We start from the raw sequence: 14,946 nt of genomic DNA on the forward strand, positions 1-14,946 counted from the left end.
AAGAGAATACGTACAAAGTCACCATTTCAAAGTGCAGTTCACATCACAAATCTCATACAGAGATGTGATATTCTGTTTAGAAAACATACCAATTATTACATTGTTTCTACTTTCTACCAACCACAACACACAAAAAAAGGCAATTAATTATGTAAACGCTTTATAATCATCTAAAAAGTCAAAAGCTTTAGACATGAAAAATATCTAAACTTCAAAACCTCACTACAAGACCAGACTATAAGAATTAAGAAGCAAGACAATGATTAATGATTCCCTGCATTGATGCATTCAAATTTCAATATCCATAGACTAAAGTGACATTTGATTGCACATTGATGCATAATGCATGTTACACATTCCTTAACAGGAATATCTCGATGCAAAGCAAGGAGAACAGTTACATATAGTTTTTTTTCCTCTTTTTCTTCTTGTCCTTATCCTTAATGTCGCTAGGGAGGGACAAGAGACTCTCTGTATACACAGCATCTGCTCCACGAATGGGACAATAAAGATTTTTAAAAGGCTTGAGCAGATCTCCTCTGACATTATAGATTAAGTACCCTCCCTTATCAGAGAAAGCATCACCTTTTCCAATAATATCACCATTACTGGATAAGCACAATGGCTGAAAGGCTTTGCAAGGAATCTGATAGAGAGTCCAAGATGAGTGCACTTTATATTCTTTCATCACCCATATCTGAGTTGTATGGCTACCATAATTGTCACAATACAAAGATAAGCAGTCTCCTAGTAGGGCGAGACATGGAAAGGGGCATTCACTGATTAGCAGTTGTTCCGGTGCAGATATCCTTGAGAAAGTCCTTTCCTTGAGATCAAAGATAAGAATTGCATCCCTGTAATCTTTAAGACAGTAAGGCACCCAATGAATAGCGCCATTCAAGAACAACCCACGAGAATTGTGGTCAAACCAATCCAATGGACTGGGGAGTACAGCATCAAGATTAATCCATGAATTGGTTCTAAAGGACAAGCATTCCAATTGATCTTCTTGCCTTTCATAATCCCTATAAGCCACAACAACTAAGTAATCATCCTGTGATGCATCATAACCAAATCCATGCAGATTCTTACTGTAGGAAAGCCCAAAGCCATGGTATTTAAGACGACGAACAATATGAGAATGGGATATTCTTTTGCTGAATCCAGTCAGTGGGTTCCATACCACAAGAAAATGTGGGTTTCGACGCAAGAGAATAAATCCTCTGCAGGATCCCAATACCTCAAAATCAGAATGTGGTTTCTTCTCGAAAGGGGGAGACACTTCTTTTTGTGATGCATCATTTTCGTCTAAATTAACCAAGTAAGCCATAGCGCCGTTTTTCAGGAAGACGGTGGTGGCAGCGGGAGATTGGCGAAAATGCAATTCCGCAAAGTCAGGACCAGATATTAGAGAGCACCAGAGCTTGGAAACGCACTTGAGGCGAGCTACATGTCTGATTGGCACCCGCAGTAGGATTATGTGAATCAGGTCAATAGGGAGGATGTCGTGAATGCTCTTGCTCTTGTGATTCATCTTCTTCTCCATGGTAGATTCCTCTTTTACTTTGTTCCTGATTCAGCTTCTTCTTATCCAAACTTGGATTGCTGAGCTTTTGGCAATTCAAATACAAATTCACTGTCAACTGCGGTCCCCGAGACTTATTTTTAAGGGAAGGGAAAGGGTTAATTTTGGATTGGCTATTGGAAAAAGATAAGTTATATCTTTTAAATAGTTCAATAAAAAATTTTGGATAGAAGATTTTTGTCTCAAGCAAATTTTATTATATTAAGATTTTTTAATTTTATAACATTAAAATATATGTCTGATGTAAAACTTTTCAGAAATTTATTTGAATATATACATTTTTATTAATTAATAAAAAATTTAATTTATTTAAAAAAATAAATTTAGTATTTTTAGATTTATTAAATAGAAAAAGTTTTTTTTTGTATTTAAAATTTATACAATAATAAAAAAATTTAAAAGTGTATAAAATAGTAAAGTTAGATTTTTTTAATATTCCTATTTAGTTCGTAATATATCACTCTATATTAAACTTTTTTATTCAATATATTTTTCACACTCACATTTCAATTATTTATTCAATATTTTCTACTTTTATCTTCCATAAAATATTGTACAATTAACATCAAAATATTTATACTATAATAAATAAATCAAATAAAAATATTAGAAAAAACAATTCTTTTAATCAATTCTTAAACCGCGATAGTTATATTTTCTCTTTTTTTTTTAAAAAAATAAATTGTCTTTTGTTTCACATTTTCATTACATTTGATATGCAAAAAATTACTTTAAAAAACTATATTACATTCTTCGTTTTAAACTTTTGTGGTTTGATATAAAAGGTGATTAAGTATTAATTTATTTTTGTCTGGATCTACCATAATTTGTCAGAAAACTTCTTAAAACCAACCGCACTAACAACAGGATTAAAAAATAGGGTTAACCATAAAAAATATTTTCGAATTATTCAAATACAGACAAAAATACACCCAAATTTTACTATCAACAAAAATACCTTCAAATAATTTAAAAATACAACAATAATACCCAATAGTAAATATATTTTCAAAAAATATCTTAAAGATTGTATTTTGATAAAATTTTTTATAAGCATGATTATAAAAATAATATATTACTATACATAAAAATTGGTGATTTTTTGTTAAGTATATAATTTTTTATAATTATTTTTGTTAGCAACTAATAATACTTTTAAAAAATCACAAAATAATATATACTTAACAAAAAATCACCAAATTTTAAGAATAATGATATCTCATTTTTTTAATTATTCTTACAAAAAAATTACATCAAAATTCAATATCTAATGTATTTTTTGAGAAATACATATTTAATGTTAGTTTTTTTGCAAGAATATCTAACATTAAATATGTATTTCTCAAAAAATATACTAGAGATTAAATTTTGATACAATTTTTTGCAAATATGATTAAAAAAATGAGATATTAGTATCTTTAAAATTTGGTGATCTTTCGTTGAGTATATGTTTTTTTGTAATTTTTTTGTTAACAACTAATAATACTTTTAAAAAATCACAAAAAAATATATACTTAAAAAAAATTATCAAATTTTAAGAATAATAATATCTCATTTTTTAATTATTTTTGTAAAAAATCACATCAAAATTCAATCTCTAAGGCATTTTTTGAAAATATATATTTACTGTCGGATATTGTTGTTATGTTTTGGTTTAATTATTCTGTTGGTCCCTATAGTTTCGCGAAATTTTCAATTAGGTCTCTATACTTTTTCCTTTTAATTGGGTTCCTGCACCAAATTTTTTTTCAATTGAATCCCTATACTTTTTTTTTTCCTTTTATTTGAGTCTTTGCACAAATTTTTTTTAAGTTAGGTCCCTATATAATTAAGCCAATAACTATTAAGAGGGATCTAATTGAAAAAAAATTTGGTGTAGGAACCCAACTAAAAGAAAAAAAAGTATAGAGACCTAATTAAAAATTTCGCAAAACTATAGGGACCAACAAAGTAATTAAACCTTATGTTTTTAAATTATTTAAAGGTATTTTTATCGATAGTAAAATTCGGGTACATTTATGTCAGGGTTTGAATAATTCGGAGGCGTTTTTGGTGGTTAACCCTTAAAATATATATATATATATATATATATATATATATATATATATATATATATATATATATATATTGTCTTTGTAATTGATAAAATAAAACATCTTTAAATTTAGTATAGCCCATTTTATTTGTACATTCATTACCTCATCTTTAGTCATTAAACAACCAAATGAAGAAAATATAGGAACAAGCAAATTAAGTAGTCTTTTCTGTTATGATATTTAGATAGAGACCTAGAAGAAAGAGGAGAAATAATAAGAGACACAAAACTAATATTAGTATCCATAACATAGTTTACAATAAAAAATTTGTAACAATTCTAAAAGTTGTAAAAGCCTATACTCAAGACAGTTAAATTTTTATACTTGATGTGCAGACATTTAAATCCTAAACACATACTAAGCGTCTAAGCGTGTATTTGAGCCCTCGTTGCAGTCTTAACAGTTAACACATCAAAAAACCAAATCAGAAAACTGAATTGAAAATCTACAGCATAAAAAATTTATTACATTTAAAAATCAATATTGTAGAGAATATAGTAAAATTGACAATTTCATCCAAGTATTCTATCATCATCAAGCAATAAGCATAAGCAAGGTTAAACGGGTGTGTTGATTTGGTTTCTGAATACAGGAGAATTTTAAGAGAATTCAATGTATCTGAACTTCTAATTCAGGTAAGCATATCTGCCTCTACATCAATTCTTTAGTTAATTACCAAAATTTTTTTACTAACAATTTTATCAGTCACATATTGATTACTTGTATGACATTAAGATAAATTTTCTTAGTCTTATTTCATTGTGATGTACCTAATAATATTACAAAGGATACACATCAACTAAAAATTATTTACGTGTTGCCAAAGCTAACATCTTAACTGAAAGTATACAATCAATAAGAAAGAGTATATTATGTGAATAAGCGAGATGTCTGATCGGCACCCACAGGAGGATGTTGTGAATGCACATGCTCTTGTCATTCCGATTCTTCTTCTTCATGCTCGATTGCTCTTTTGCTCTGTTCACCGTGTGCTTCAGCTTCTTCTTCTTATCCATGCTTGGATTGCTGAGCTTTTAGCAATTCATATAGCAATTCACTCAACCCTATTTGAAATTGCTTTGGAAACATAAGAGAAGGGAAGAGTCGGTTTTAGATTGGAAATTGAAAAAACAATTACTTTTTTTAAATCTAATAAAAAAATTTAATTTATTTTTTAAAAAAAATAATGTTTAGATTTATTAAATAGAAAAATGTATTTGTTATTTAAATTGTGTAAAATGGTAAAGTTATTTTTTTGAAAGTGTATAAAGAAGAGGGCAAAGAAGAGTAGAGAAACACAAGACTGTTCTTAGTGTCCACACAAGTTAAAGTTATGATTATTGTCATGTCCTGTACTACCAAATAAGAAACTGCTGTTAACTTGTTTCATTTGGCATATAGTTTTTTTTATGACACTCTGAAGCAAGGTAGAGAAAATAAATAAATAAAATAAATAAAAAATGTAAAACGTAAAATCTTAACAAAATTTAAATCGTAAAATCGTCAGAGACTTAGTACAAATTTCGTAAAATCGATAAACTCATTTAAAATCGTAATATCGGAAGATTTTAAGAGTTAAATCGAGATTTTAACTACTATGCTCTGAAGTGATGTAGTAAACATAATTTGCTTTTAAATATAGTAAAATATTTACATTTTACTACCATCACTATTATAGTGATTAAGATAAAGTGATTTTTTTAATTAGTTGTTTTATTTTATTTAATTCTATTTTGAGTTTGTGTTAAGCATATTCTGAAATCTTGCTAATTATTCTAGATTGATTTATCTATCTTAGAAGGTAGTTTTTTTTACATATTAGCTTAAGTGTAGCATGTTGATGTAAGGATATAAAATAAGAATCCTTAGTAACAGAGTTGATAACAATCTGAAGAAGAACAAATTTTAGGATTCACAAAGAGAGAAGCAGAAATGATGATGAACAAAATAAATAGCAAACTCATCAAAAACAATTTTGTGATTTCAAAAGAAGCTGACATGCCAAGAAGTGTACATTAAGCACTCAAGGAGCGTCACCTCCTTGGAAGCTTTATTTGTGTACAATACTGAAATTTGTTGCTACATGCTACAGGGAGAGTGGGGGTCAATATTTAATAATAATGTTTGATGTATTTGATATAAGAAAAAAATGCTTATACATTTTATCCAACCACCTCACCTAATGCTTATTCATGACATCAAGTAATATGCATCGTGATAGCTTTCCTGCATGAATGATTCCTTTAGCATTTTGTCATCACCAAATCAAAAGCATAAGCAAGGTTAAACGGATATGCATGACATGACTATCTCCATGCTATACAAACGGGTAGGAGCGGATGGGTATCTACGAATTCGGATAGTGTTGCCATGTCTGGTCAATGGTCATACATAAAATTATAAAATTTACACTACTATAGCAACTATATCAACATGCTACAAGGTTTCATTCCCAATACAACAATTAATGTGAAAATAGAAAATTTAACGTGTTTCAATTAACCTACCATGATAGAAAGTCCTACGACTACAAGCACGTACTCTATGAACAATTAAGAATTCAAGTTGCAAACACAAAGATCCTAACTGTAATCCCAACAAACAAAATACTGAAATATTTACTACTAAAATCAAACTTAATTGACAAATTAACAATTTGTTTATATGCTAAATTTCATATTGGCGAGTGATATTCTGTGTAAACATGATAATGCAATTAAGAAAATATTGAATAAAGATAAAACATTTAATATAACAGATTAGATTCAACAGGAAGCTATATTTGCACTTTCAAATGTTTCAGTTTTTTACATTCATAGTTGGAAGGAAAATCATACTTTAAAACAAAGGCAAAAAAAAATCTCTAAAAACTTCTTCTAGCTCAACTTGCCAATCCTACCCTTTATTTACAGTAGAATTAAGTGTCTCGGTTGTTCAGTCAATCTCTCCAAATTCTCTTTCCTTGTTTGACATCTTTCTGATTCTGATGGTGTACAGAAAAGATCACCATTGCATTATACATGAAAAAAGAAATAACTTAAAAGTTAAAACCCCTCACCACAAGACTAGGCTTGAGGAAGCAAGACAGTGATCAATGATTTTCCTAAACATTAATAAATTCAAATTTCACCATCCATAGACAAAAGTCAAATTTGATTGGAACTTAATGCAAAATGCATATTACTCGTTACATTTTCATTAATCACAATGCAATGAAAACTAACAGGAATAGCTTCGTGCAAAGCATAGGAGAATAGTTTACATACCGTTCTTTTTCATCTTCTTTAGTTATCCTTATCCTTAATGTTACTAGGGAGTTGCAAGAGACTCTCTGTATACACAGTTTCGGTTGTATAAAATGAATTGCAAAGATTTTTAAAATTCATGAGCAAGCCCCCTCTTGCGTTATATACGAAGTATCCTGTTACTTGATAAAATCTTCCAATAATATACCTATTACTAGATAAGCACAGAGGCTGGAAGCCTCCATAGGAAGGAATCTGATAGAGCGTCCAAGAACATTGCACTTTATATTCTTTCATCACCCATATGTGAGTTTTATAGCTATCATTATTGTGATAATACAAGGCTAGGCAGCCTCCTAGTAGGGCGAGACTTGGATAGAAGTATGCACTCGTTGGCAGTTGTTCCGGGGCAGATATCATTGAGAAAGTTCTTTCCTTGAGATCAAAGATAAGAATAGCATCCCTGTAATCTTTAAGATTGGAAGACACCCAATGAATAGCGCCATTCAAGAACAACCCACGAGAACGACCGTGATAAATACCCAAGGGATTAGGAAGTGCAGCATCAAGATTAATCCATGAATTGGTTTTCAACGACAAACATTCCAAGTGATCTTCTTGACTTTCAGAATCCCCCCAAGCTGCAACAACTAAGTAATCATCCTGTGATGCATCATAACCAAATCCATGCAGATGCGTACTGTCGGTAAGCCTGAAGTCAAGGTACTTACGAGAAGGAACAATATGAGAATAGGATATTCTTTTGCTGAATCCAGTCAGTGGATTCCATACCACAAGAAAATGTGGGTGTCGATCCAAGAGAATAAAGCCTCTGCAGGATCCCAAGACCTCAAAATTATAAGGTGGTTTGTTCTGGCAAGGGGGACACACCTCTTTTTGTGATGCATCATTGTCGTCTAAGTAAACTAAGTAAGCCATAGTGGTGTTTTCTATGAAGAAGCATGCGTTGGTGGCAGTGGGAGATTGGTGAAAATGCAATTCCGCAAAGTAAGGATCAGAAATTAGAGAGCACCAGAGCTTGGAAACGCACCTGAGGCGAGCGAGATGTCTGGTTGGCACCCGCAGTAGGATTCCGTGAATAAGCTCAAGAGGGAGGATGTCGTGAATGCTCTTGCTCTCGTCATTCTGATCCTTCTTCTCCATGCTCGATTGCTCTATTTTGAAGGATGACTAGAAGGAAGTAATGGTAAATATTTCTTTTGTGTTTAAATTTTATTCGAGTAGATCAAATTTAAATACCAACTGGTAAAAACAAATTTTTTTTAATGGTACAAAAATATAATTCGTATGCATGACCATTTTTGTTTCTCAACTTTTTTATTAATAGATATATGATCTAAATTAAAAAAGTTTTTTTACAATCTTTTATATATCTTAAACTTTTTTCTCAAGATATATATGTAAAGATAAAAGATTAAAATTTTTGGATTGGTTACTTTTATATATATATATATATTATGAAATTTGTTATTAATTTTAAATTTAAATTTTAATTTAGATAATATCTTATTTTAAATTTCAATTTTATCTTATTTCAAATTTAAAATCTTATAAATCATATCATATTATAATTCAATTTATAATAAAATCAGTTAAAATCTCATCTAAATTTAAAATTTAAATTTAGAGATAGAATAATTAATTATTTTTAATTCTTATTTATTATTCTCAATTATATTATTATTAATAATATTATTATTATTATTATTATTATAGTAAAGAATTGTTACGGTGGGTAACCGGAGATAAATGAGATGGATGGCGTTGAGTGGCCCAAGTGTATGAAGGAGGAAGACTCCGGATGGATCTGCAACTCGGGAGGCTCCGTCCGACTTGCGCGCGTGAATGAATGGGGGGTGGTACCTGCAAAGACACTCCGATGCCTAAGTTAGCAAGAGTGTGAGCAGGTCTAGAGAGTATTGGGCTTAGAGATACCTGAGGGGTGTCAGTGTATTTATAGTGGTGAGCCAATAACCACCGTTGGAGTAGTGCCGTATCTTTAGGGTGTTAACCATCCCCATTATCTTAGGGAGGTTAAGATATGGCTTTAGGAAGCGGTTAGAGAGATTTTAGGGGTGGTTACTCATTTGAATGAGTGTTATCCACCAGCCAACCTCACGTCCGACTTCTTCATACCAAGTCGTGGTTGATACCGACTTCTTACGTGGAGATCGGTACTTAGCTAGGCTTAATTCTTCAGATTAGGCCTTTTAATTGGACCTGGACCTTTGTCATTGGGCCAGGGTATGAACAGTGCCCCTACTTGAGCCCAAATTTTCTTTAAGTTTGGGTTCAAGTACTTAACTCGGGTTCGTAGTCGACTTTCACGGGTTTTGAAACCAACGTGATTTTCGCGACCTTTTGTTTCTGACAGTTACGTCAATTCAAGCGTCGTGTCCGTTGAGGAAACGTTTAGGGATTGAGGGCTTTGGTAACGGTGCAATCTCATTAATGACTGCCTCGTTTTTACCATTACGCCCCTTAGCCTATTTATAAATACTTTCCATCTCTTTCCATTTTCCGTTTCTGCAATCTTTCAAACTTCTTATTTCTTTGCTCGTGCTGTATTCTTGTGTTCGAAGATTTCCGTTTTCTCCAGCCTTCATTTCTTCGGATAAAGGTTAGTTTTGTTTCTTCCATGTCATGCCTGATGTTTGCATGTTTTGTATTGTGAGTAGATAGGTTGGCCTGTAGATTCTAGCTTCGTATCTTTCCTCTTTAGGGGCCGTATTTTTTGATTTTTCTTTTTCTTTTTCCCTTTTGTAGGTCTCTGCCATTTTTCTTTATATAAAAAATGGCTTCCGTAGATGTTCTTTCTCTGTGGGTTGATGACACCGTCCTTGGGGAGGAACCCCTGGTCGATGCTGAGTTTATCACTCATCTTCGCACTCATCACTGGCTCTGTACTTCGGAGGAGGACGAGCCAAAATATGAACTGATAATCCCGGGTCCGGAAGACCGGGTTTGTTTTGGGAGAGTTAATGAGGCGGCCCCTCATTTTTTCTTTATGTATGAATGTATGATCACCCGTTTGGGTGTTTTTCTTCCTTTCTCGGATTTCGAGATATCTGTTTTGCACCACTGTAAAGTTGCCCCTACTCAACTTCACCCCAATTCTTGGGGTTTTTTGAAGATCTATTAGTTTATTAGCCACGCTCTGGACTTTCCGACCTCTTTGAGGATTTTCTTCTTTCTTTTCCATATGACTAAGCCCTTTAGTGGGCTAAACAACAAACAGCAGTGGGTATCCTTCCGAGCCATACAAGGTCGGAGGATTTTCACCCTTTTCGACGAATCTTTTCATGATTTCAAAAGCTATTTTTTCAAAGTTCAAGCCGTAGAGGGTCACCACCCCTTTTTCCTTGATGAGCACTCCTCCCCTCGCTTTCCCCTTTATTGGTTGGCGGCCTCCCCTTGTGAGAAGTATGGTCTAGACGACCTTGACGAGGTGGAGGCGGCTATTGTGGGATTTTTCCGAGAAGCGTGGGGAAGGGCCCCATACTTGGATACTAGGAAAATCCTTCAAGGAACGCCGACCTTCGTTCAATCTCATCTAGGTAGTGCATGTATTCCTTATTTCCGAGTTGTTTCTACCGACTTAAATATTGCCGACTTATAACTGTTAGTTGTTTTTCTTGTAGATATGGCAAAGAAGAATGCTCAGGAGGCTTACCAAAGGGTCCAGGAGGCTAAAGCGAAGTCCCGAGCTAGGTCTGGTGGTGCCAGGGCGATCACCTCTCCTCCTCCTCCTCCTCCTAAAAATACTGGCACTCCCTCTCAACCCATTATACTTTCTTCTTCATCCCGGCCACTCCCTTCTGCCCAACTTCTTTCTGAGCCAGAGAAGAAGAAGCGTAAGACTTCAGAGTCTGGCTCTTCTTCTTTTGATGGTGGGGTTAAGGCGGATGCTCTGGCATTCGTCCGAAAGAACATCTATCCTTTTATAAGTATGGATGATGTTTCTGTTCGAAACCACCTCACCACCATGGCCGAGGAGAGTTTTAGGGCAGCGGGTGTTTGTGGCAAACTTTTGGACATTTTTGAGAAGACTCCCCTCAGCTCTTTGGGGGCATCCTCGAAGGTTGAGGAGTTGGAGGGGAGGCTTCTTATTTATGAAAAGCATGAGAAGGAGTTGAAGGAGGAGAGAGATAAGTTGAAGAAGGAGAGGGATCACCTTAAGGAGGAGGAGGGTAAGCTGCGGGCTCAATGCACTTTGGAGGCAAATTTGAGGAAGACAGCACAAGACAGCTACCACAGTTTATTTCAAGATATTGTGGCTGTGAGGAAGGACTTGCTGAATTCTCGGAACGCATACGCCGAGTTGGAGGACTCTATTGCTGAGGGCGCTGAGGAGTCTTGGAGAATTTTCCTGGAGCAAGTCAGAGTTATCGCTCCCGACTTGGATCTTTCTCCTCTACATCCTGACAAGGTGGTTATTGATGGCGCCATCGTTTTATCCTCCTGCCCCCGAGGTTGTTTCCGAGTCAGATTTGAAGACTCGGGGGCAGAGGATTATTGAGTCTCCTCCTCATTCCCGAGATGCTCCGAGTTCTTCAGCCGTTCATCCGACTTCCTCTTCAGTTCCCTCTCCTGGTCCTGGTGGCGCTCCTCCTGAGTCTGGCGGTGGTGATTCCTCTACTCCCTTGAAAAGATAACTTTGTTTTTTATGGCTATATGGGGGCTCGGCCTGTGAGTCCCCCCTTTTTTAAACTTATTCATTGTTGTTGGTTGTGTGAACAATTTCCTTTTGGCCTTTTAAGGCCGTAAAAAAAATATTCTGCTCTGTGCCCTTTTTTTTTTTTTTTGGATAAGGGCTTTTAAACAACCTTGTGCGTGTATGCTTTTCTAATTTTCCTGGATTCCCCTTAGCTTTTTCTTGAAAACCTTTCTTTTTGGATTGTTTGTTCTTCGCTGAGGACTTTCGGGTCGTCCTTTAAACTTCTCCTTAGGTTTTCCTATCTCATTTTGCTATTCCTCATACTCAACTTTCGTTTTAGCGAGTTCTCATGACTTAGGTTATTTTTGCGATACGTTTTTCTTCTACTCGGTTTTATACTCCGATCTACGGATCGAAGTGTTTCCAAGTTTTCCTACTCGGGGTCTCGTTCCGACTTATGAGTCGGGTTGGTTCCCGAGTTTTTACGATCGACTCATATAACCTCTTTACACCGACTTGTACCTCGTCGTTTTTTATCCTGACGACCATCTAGGTCGATTCATGGGATTTTCACGTTTTGTCGAGCTTAAGTCGGCGCGTTTCGTAGAAAGACTTAGAAAAATAAAGGAGGATATTATAAGAGATATTATGAATGAAAAAGATCTTTATTGATTGGGGAGGTACCTTCTTTTGCTACTAAGGGTTTTGATAGCCTATTCCCTTAGTCTCTACTATGATGCCTCGTTAAAAACCCTTCTCCAGAAAAAACCCTTTTGGGAAAAAATCATGAAGCTGGGAAAAGAGTACATCAGGGAGTAGAGTTCGCTTTTAACTATAGTACCTTTTTAAGTTACAAGCATGCCACGACCTTGGTAGCTCAGTGTCATTCAGGTCGGTTACTTTATAATAGCCTTTCCCTAACACTTCCTTGATTTTGTATGGTCCCCTCCAATTTGCGGCGAGCTTTCCTTCTCCTGATTTGTTGACTCCAATGTCGTTTCTGATTAGAACCAAGTCATCCAGGGCAAATGTTCTTCGAATGACTTTCTTGTTGTACCTGGCAGTCATCCTTTGTTTCAATGCCGCTTCTTTTATTTGGGCCCCTTCTCGGACTTCGAGGAGCAAGTCGAGCTCCTCTTTGTGCCCCTGTATGTTTCCGACCTCGTCATGGAGAATTACCCTTGGGCTTTGCTCATTGATTTCTATTGGAATCATGGCTTCCACACCGTAGACTAGTCGGAAGGGTGTTTCTCCTGTGGCGGATTGAGGAGTTGTCCTATAAGCCCATAACACTTGAGGGAGCTCTTCAGCCCAAGCTCCCTTTGCTTCCTGGAGTCTCTTCTTGAGTCCTGCCAGTATGACCTTGTTAGCTGCCTCGGCTTGTCCATTGGCTTGTGGGTGTTCCACCGAGGTGAATTGATGCTTGATTTTCAGACTGGCTACTAGACTTCTGAAGGTGGCATCGGTAAATTGAGTACCATTGTCTGTGGTGATGGAATAAGGTATCCCGTACCTTGTGATGATGTTTTTGTAGAGGAATCTGCGACTTCTTTGAGCGGTGATAGTGGCTAGCGGTTCTGCTTCTATCCATTTTGTGAAGTAATCTATTCCCACGATTAAGTATTTGACTTGCCCTGGCGCTTGGGGAAAAGGACCTAACAAATCCATTCCCCATTTCGCAAAAGGCCATGGAGAAGTAATACTGATAAGCTCTTCTGGTGGAGCTACGTGGAAATTTGCATGCATCTGACACGGTTGGCATTTTTTCACAAATTCTGTGGCATCTTTCTGCAAGGTCGGCCAATAGAATCCTGCTCGGATTACTTTCCTGGCGAGTGACCTTGCTCCTAGATGGTTTCCGCAGATCCCACTGTGTACTTCCTCCAGTACCTCGGTGGTTCTTGAGGTCGGTACGCACTTTAGTAATGGCGTTGATATCCCTCTTCTGTAAAGGACATTTCTCACCAAAGTATAGTGCTGTGCTTCCCTTCGGATCTTTTTAGCTTCTTTTTCCTCTTTAGGGAGGATGTCGAATTTCAGGTATTCGACTAAGGGATTCATCCATCCGAGGTTTAAACCGACTACCTCAAGTGTCTCTTGTTTATCTTCTGTTTTTGCTACCGAGGGTTGTTGGAGGGTTTCTTGAATCAGGCTTCTATTGTTTCCCCCTGGTTTGGTACTTGCTAACTTAGATAGGGCGTCCGCTCTGCTGTTCAGATCCCGAGTTATGTGTTTGACCTCGGTTTCCGCAAAGTGCCCAAGGTGTTCCAAGGTTTTTTCCAAGTACCTCTTCATATTGGGGTCCTTTGCCTGATACTCTCCGCTTATTTGGGAGGTCACCACCTGTGAGTCGCTGTAGATCGTCACCTTTGTTGCACCAACTTCCTCTGCTAACTTTAATCCGGCAATCAAGGCTTCATATTCTGCCTGATTGTTTGAAGCTGGAAATTCAAATTTTAAGGAGACCTCTATCTGGGTTCCTTTTTCATCTACCATATTATGCCGGCGCCGCTCCTGTTTTGTTGGAGGATCCGTCTACATAGATTTCCCATGTAGTCGGCTTTTCCTCTTGTTCTCCTGCATATTCTGTAATGAAGTCGGCGAGGCATTGGGCTTTAATTGCTGTCCGAGTTTCATATCTCAAATCAAACTCGGAGAGCTCTATCGCCCACTGAACATTCTCCCTGCAACATCCGTCTTTGGAGGATTTGCTTCATGGGTTGGTTTGTGCGGACTCTTATGTATGAGCCTGAAAGTAAGGTCGTAACCTTCGTGAGGCTATTACTAAGGAGTAGGCAAACTTCTCTAGTTGTGGTACCTTAGTTCAGGGCCTTGTAGGACCTTACTGATGAAGTAGACCGGGTGTTGTCCGACCTCGTCTTCTCTTATCAGGGCTGACGAGACAGCCCTGTTTGCTACGGATAGGTATAGGACGAGGTCTTTTCCCGGTATTGGTCGGGTCAAGATAGGAGGTTGGCTTAAGAACTTTTTGAACTCTTGGAACGCCTCATCGCATTCCGGAGTCCATTCGAATTGGCATCCCTTCCTTAATAAGGAAAATAGTGGAAGGGATTTTAGTGCCGAGCCTGCCAAAAATCTGGAGAGGGCTGCAAGTCGGCCATTGAGCTGTTGAACCTCTCTCAAACAAGTCGGGCTTTTCATTTCTAGGATGGCTCTGCATTTATCGGGATTGGCCTCAATTCCCCTTTGTGTTAGCATGAACCCTAGAAATTTCCCTGCCTCGTTCCCTAAGTCGGTGAGAAAGAGGTCGACTTCTTCTTTGGTTTTTACTAGCATGTCGTCGACATATACTTCCATCAAGTTCCCTAAGTGGGGAGAAAA

At 36.2% G+C, this 14,946-nt stretch overlaps 2 protein-coding genes across 2 annotated transcripts; both read right to left on the reverse strand.

The window, feature by feature from the left end:
• Positions 1-397: 397 nt before the first annotated feature.
• LOC130975914 (F-box protein CPR1-like) lies at positions 398-1,549 on the reverse strand. Its single transcript, XM_057900631.1, has one exon. The coding sequence runs from the start codon at positions 1,544-1,546 to the stop codon at positions 398-400; it is 1,149 nt and encodes a 382-aa protein (XP_057756614.1). The 5' UTR covers positions 1,547-1,549.
• Positions 1,550-6,341: 4,792 nt separating this feature from the next.
• Positions 6,342-8,090, reverse strand: LOC130975915 (F-box/kelch-repeat protein At3g06240-like). Its single transcript, XM_057900632.1, has 4 exons — positions 7,978-8,090; positions 7,110-7,638; positions 6,948-7,012; positions 6,342-6,375 (listed from the first exon to the last, which is right to left on the reverse strand). The coding sequence occupies exons 1-4, from the start codon at positions 8,088-8,090 to the stop codon at positions 6,342-6,344; spliced, it is 741 nt and encodes a 246-aa protein (XP_057756615.1).
• Positions 8,091-14,946: the final 6,856 nt, after the last annotated feature.

This window comes from Arachis stenosperma, chromosome 4, assembly GCF_014773155.1.
Source record: "Arachis stenosperma cultivar V10309 chromosome 4, arast.V10309.gnm1.PFL2, whole genome shotgun sequence".
NCBI lineage: Eukaryota > Viridiplantae > Streptophyta > Magnoliopsida > Fabales > Fabaceae > Arachis > Arachis stenosperma.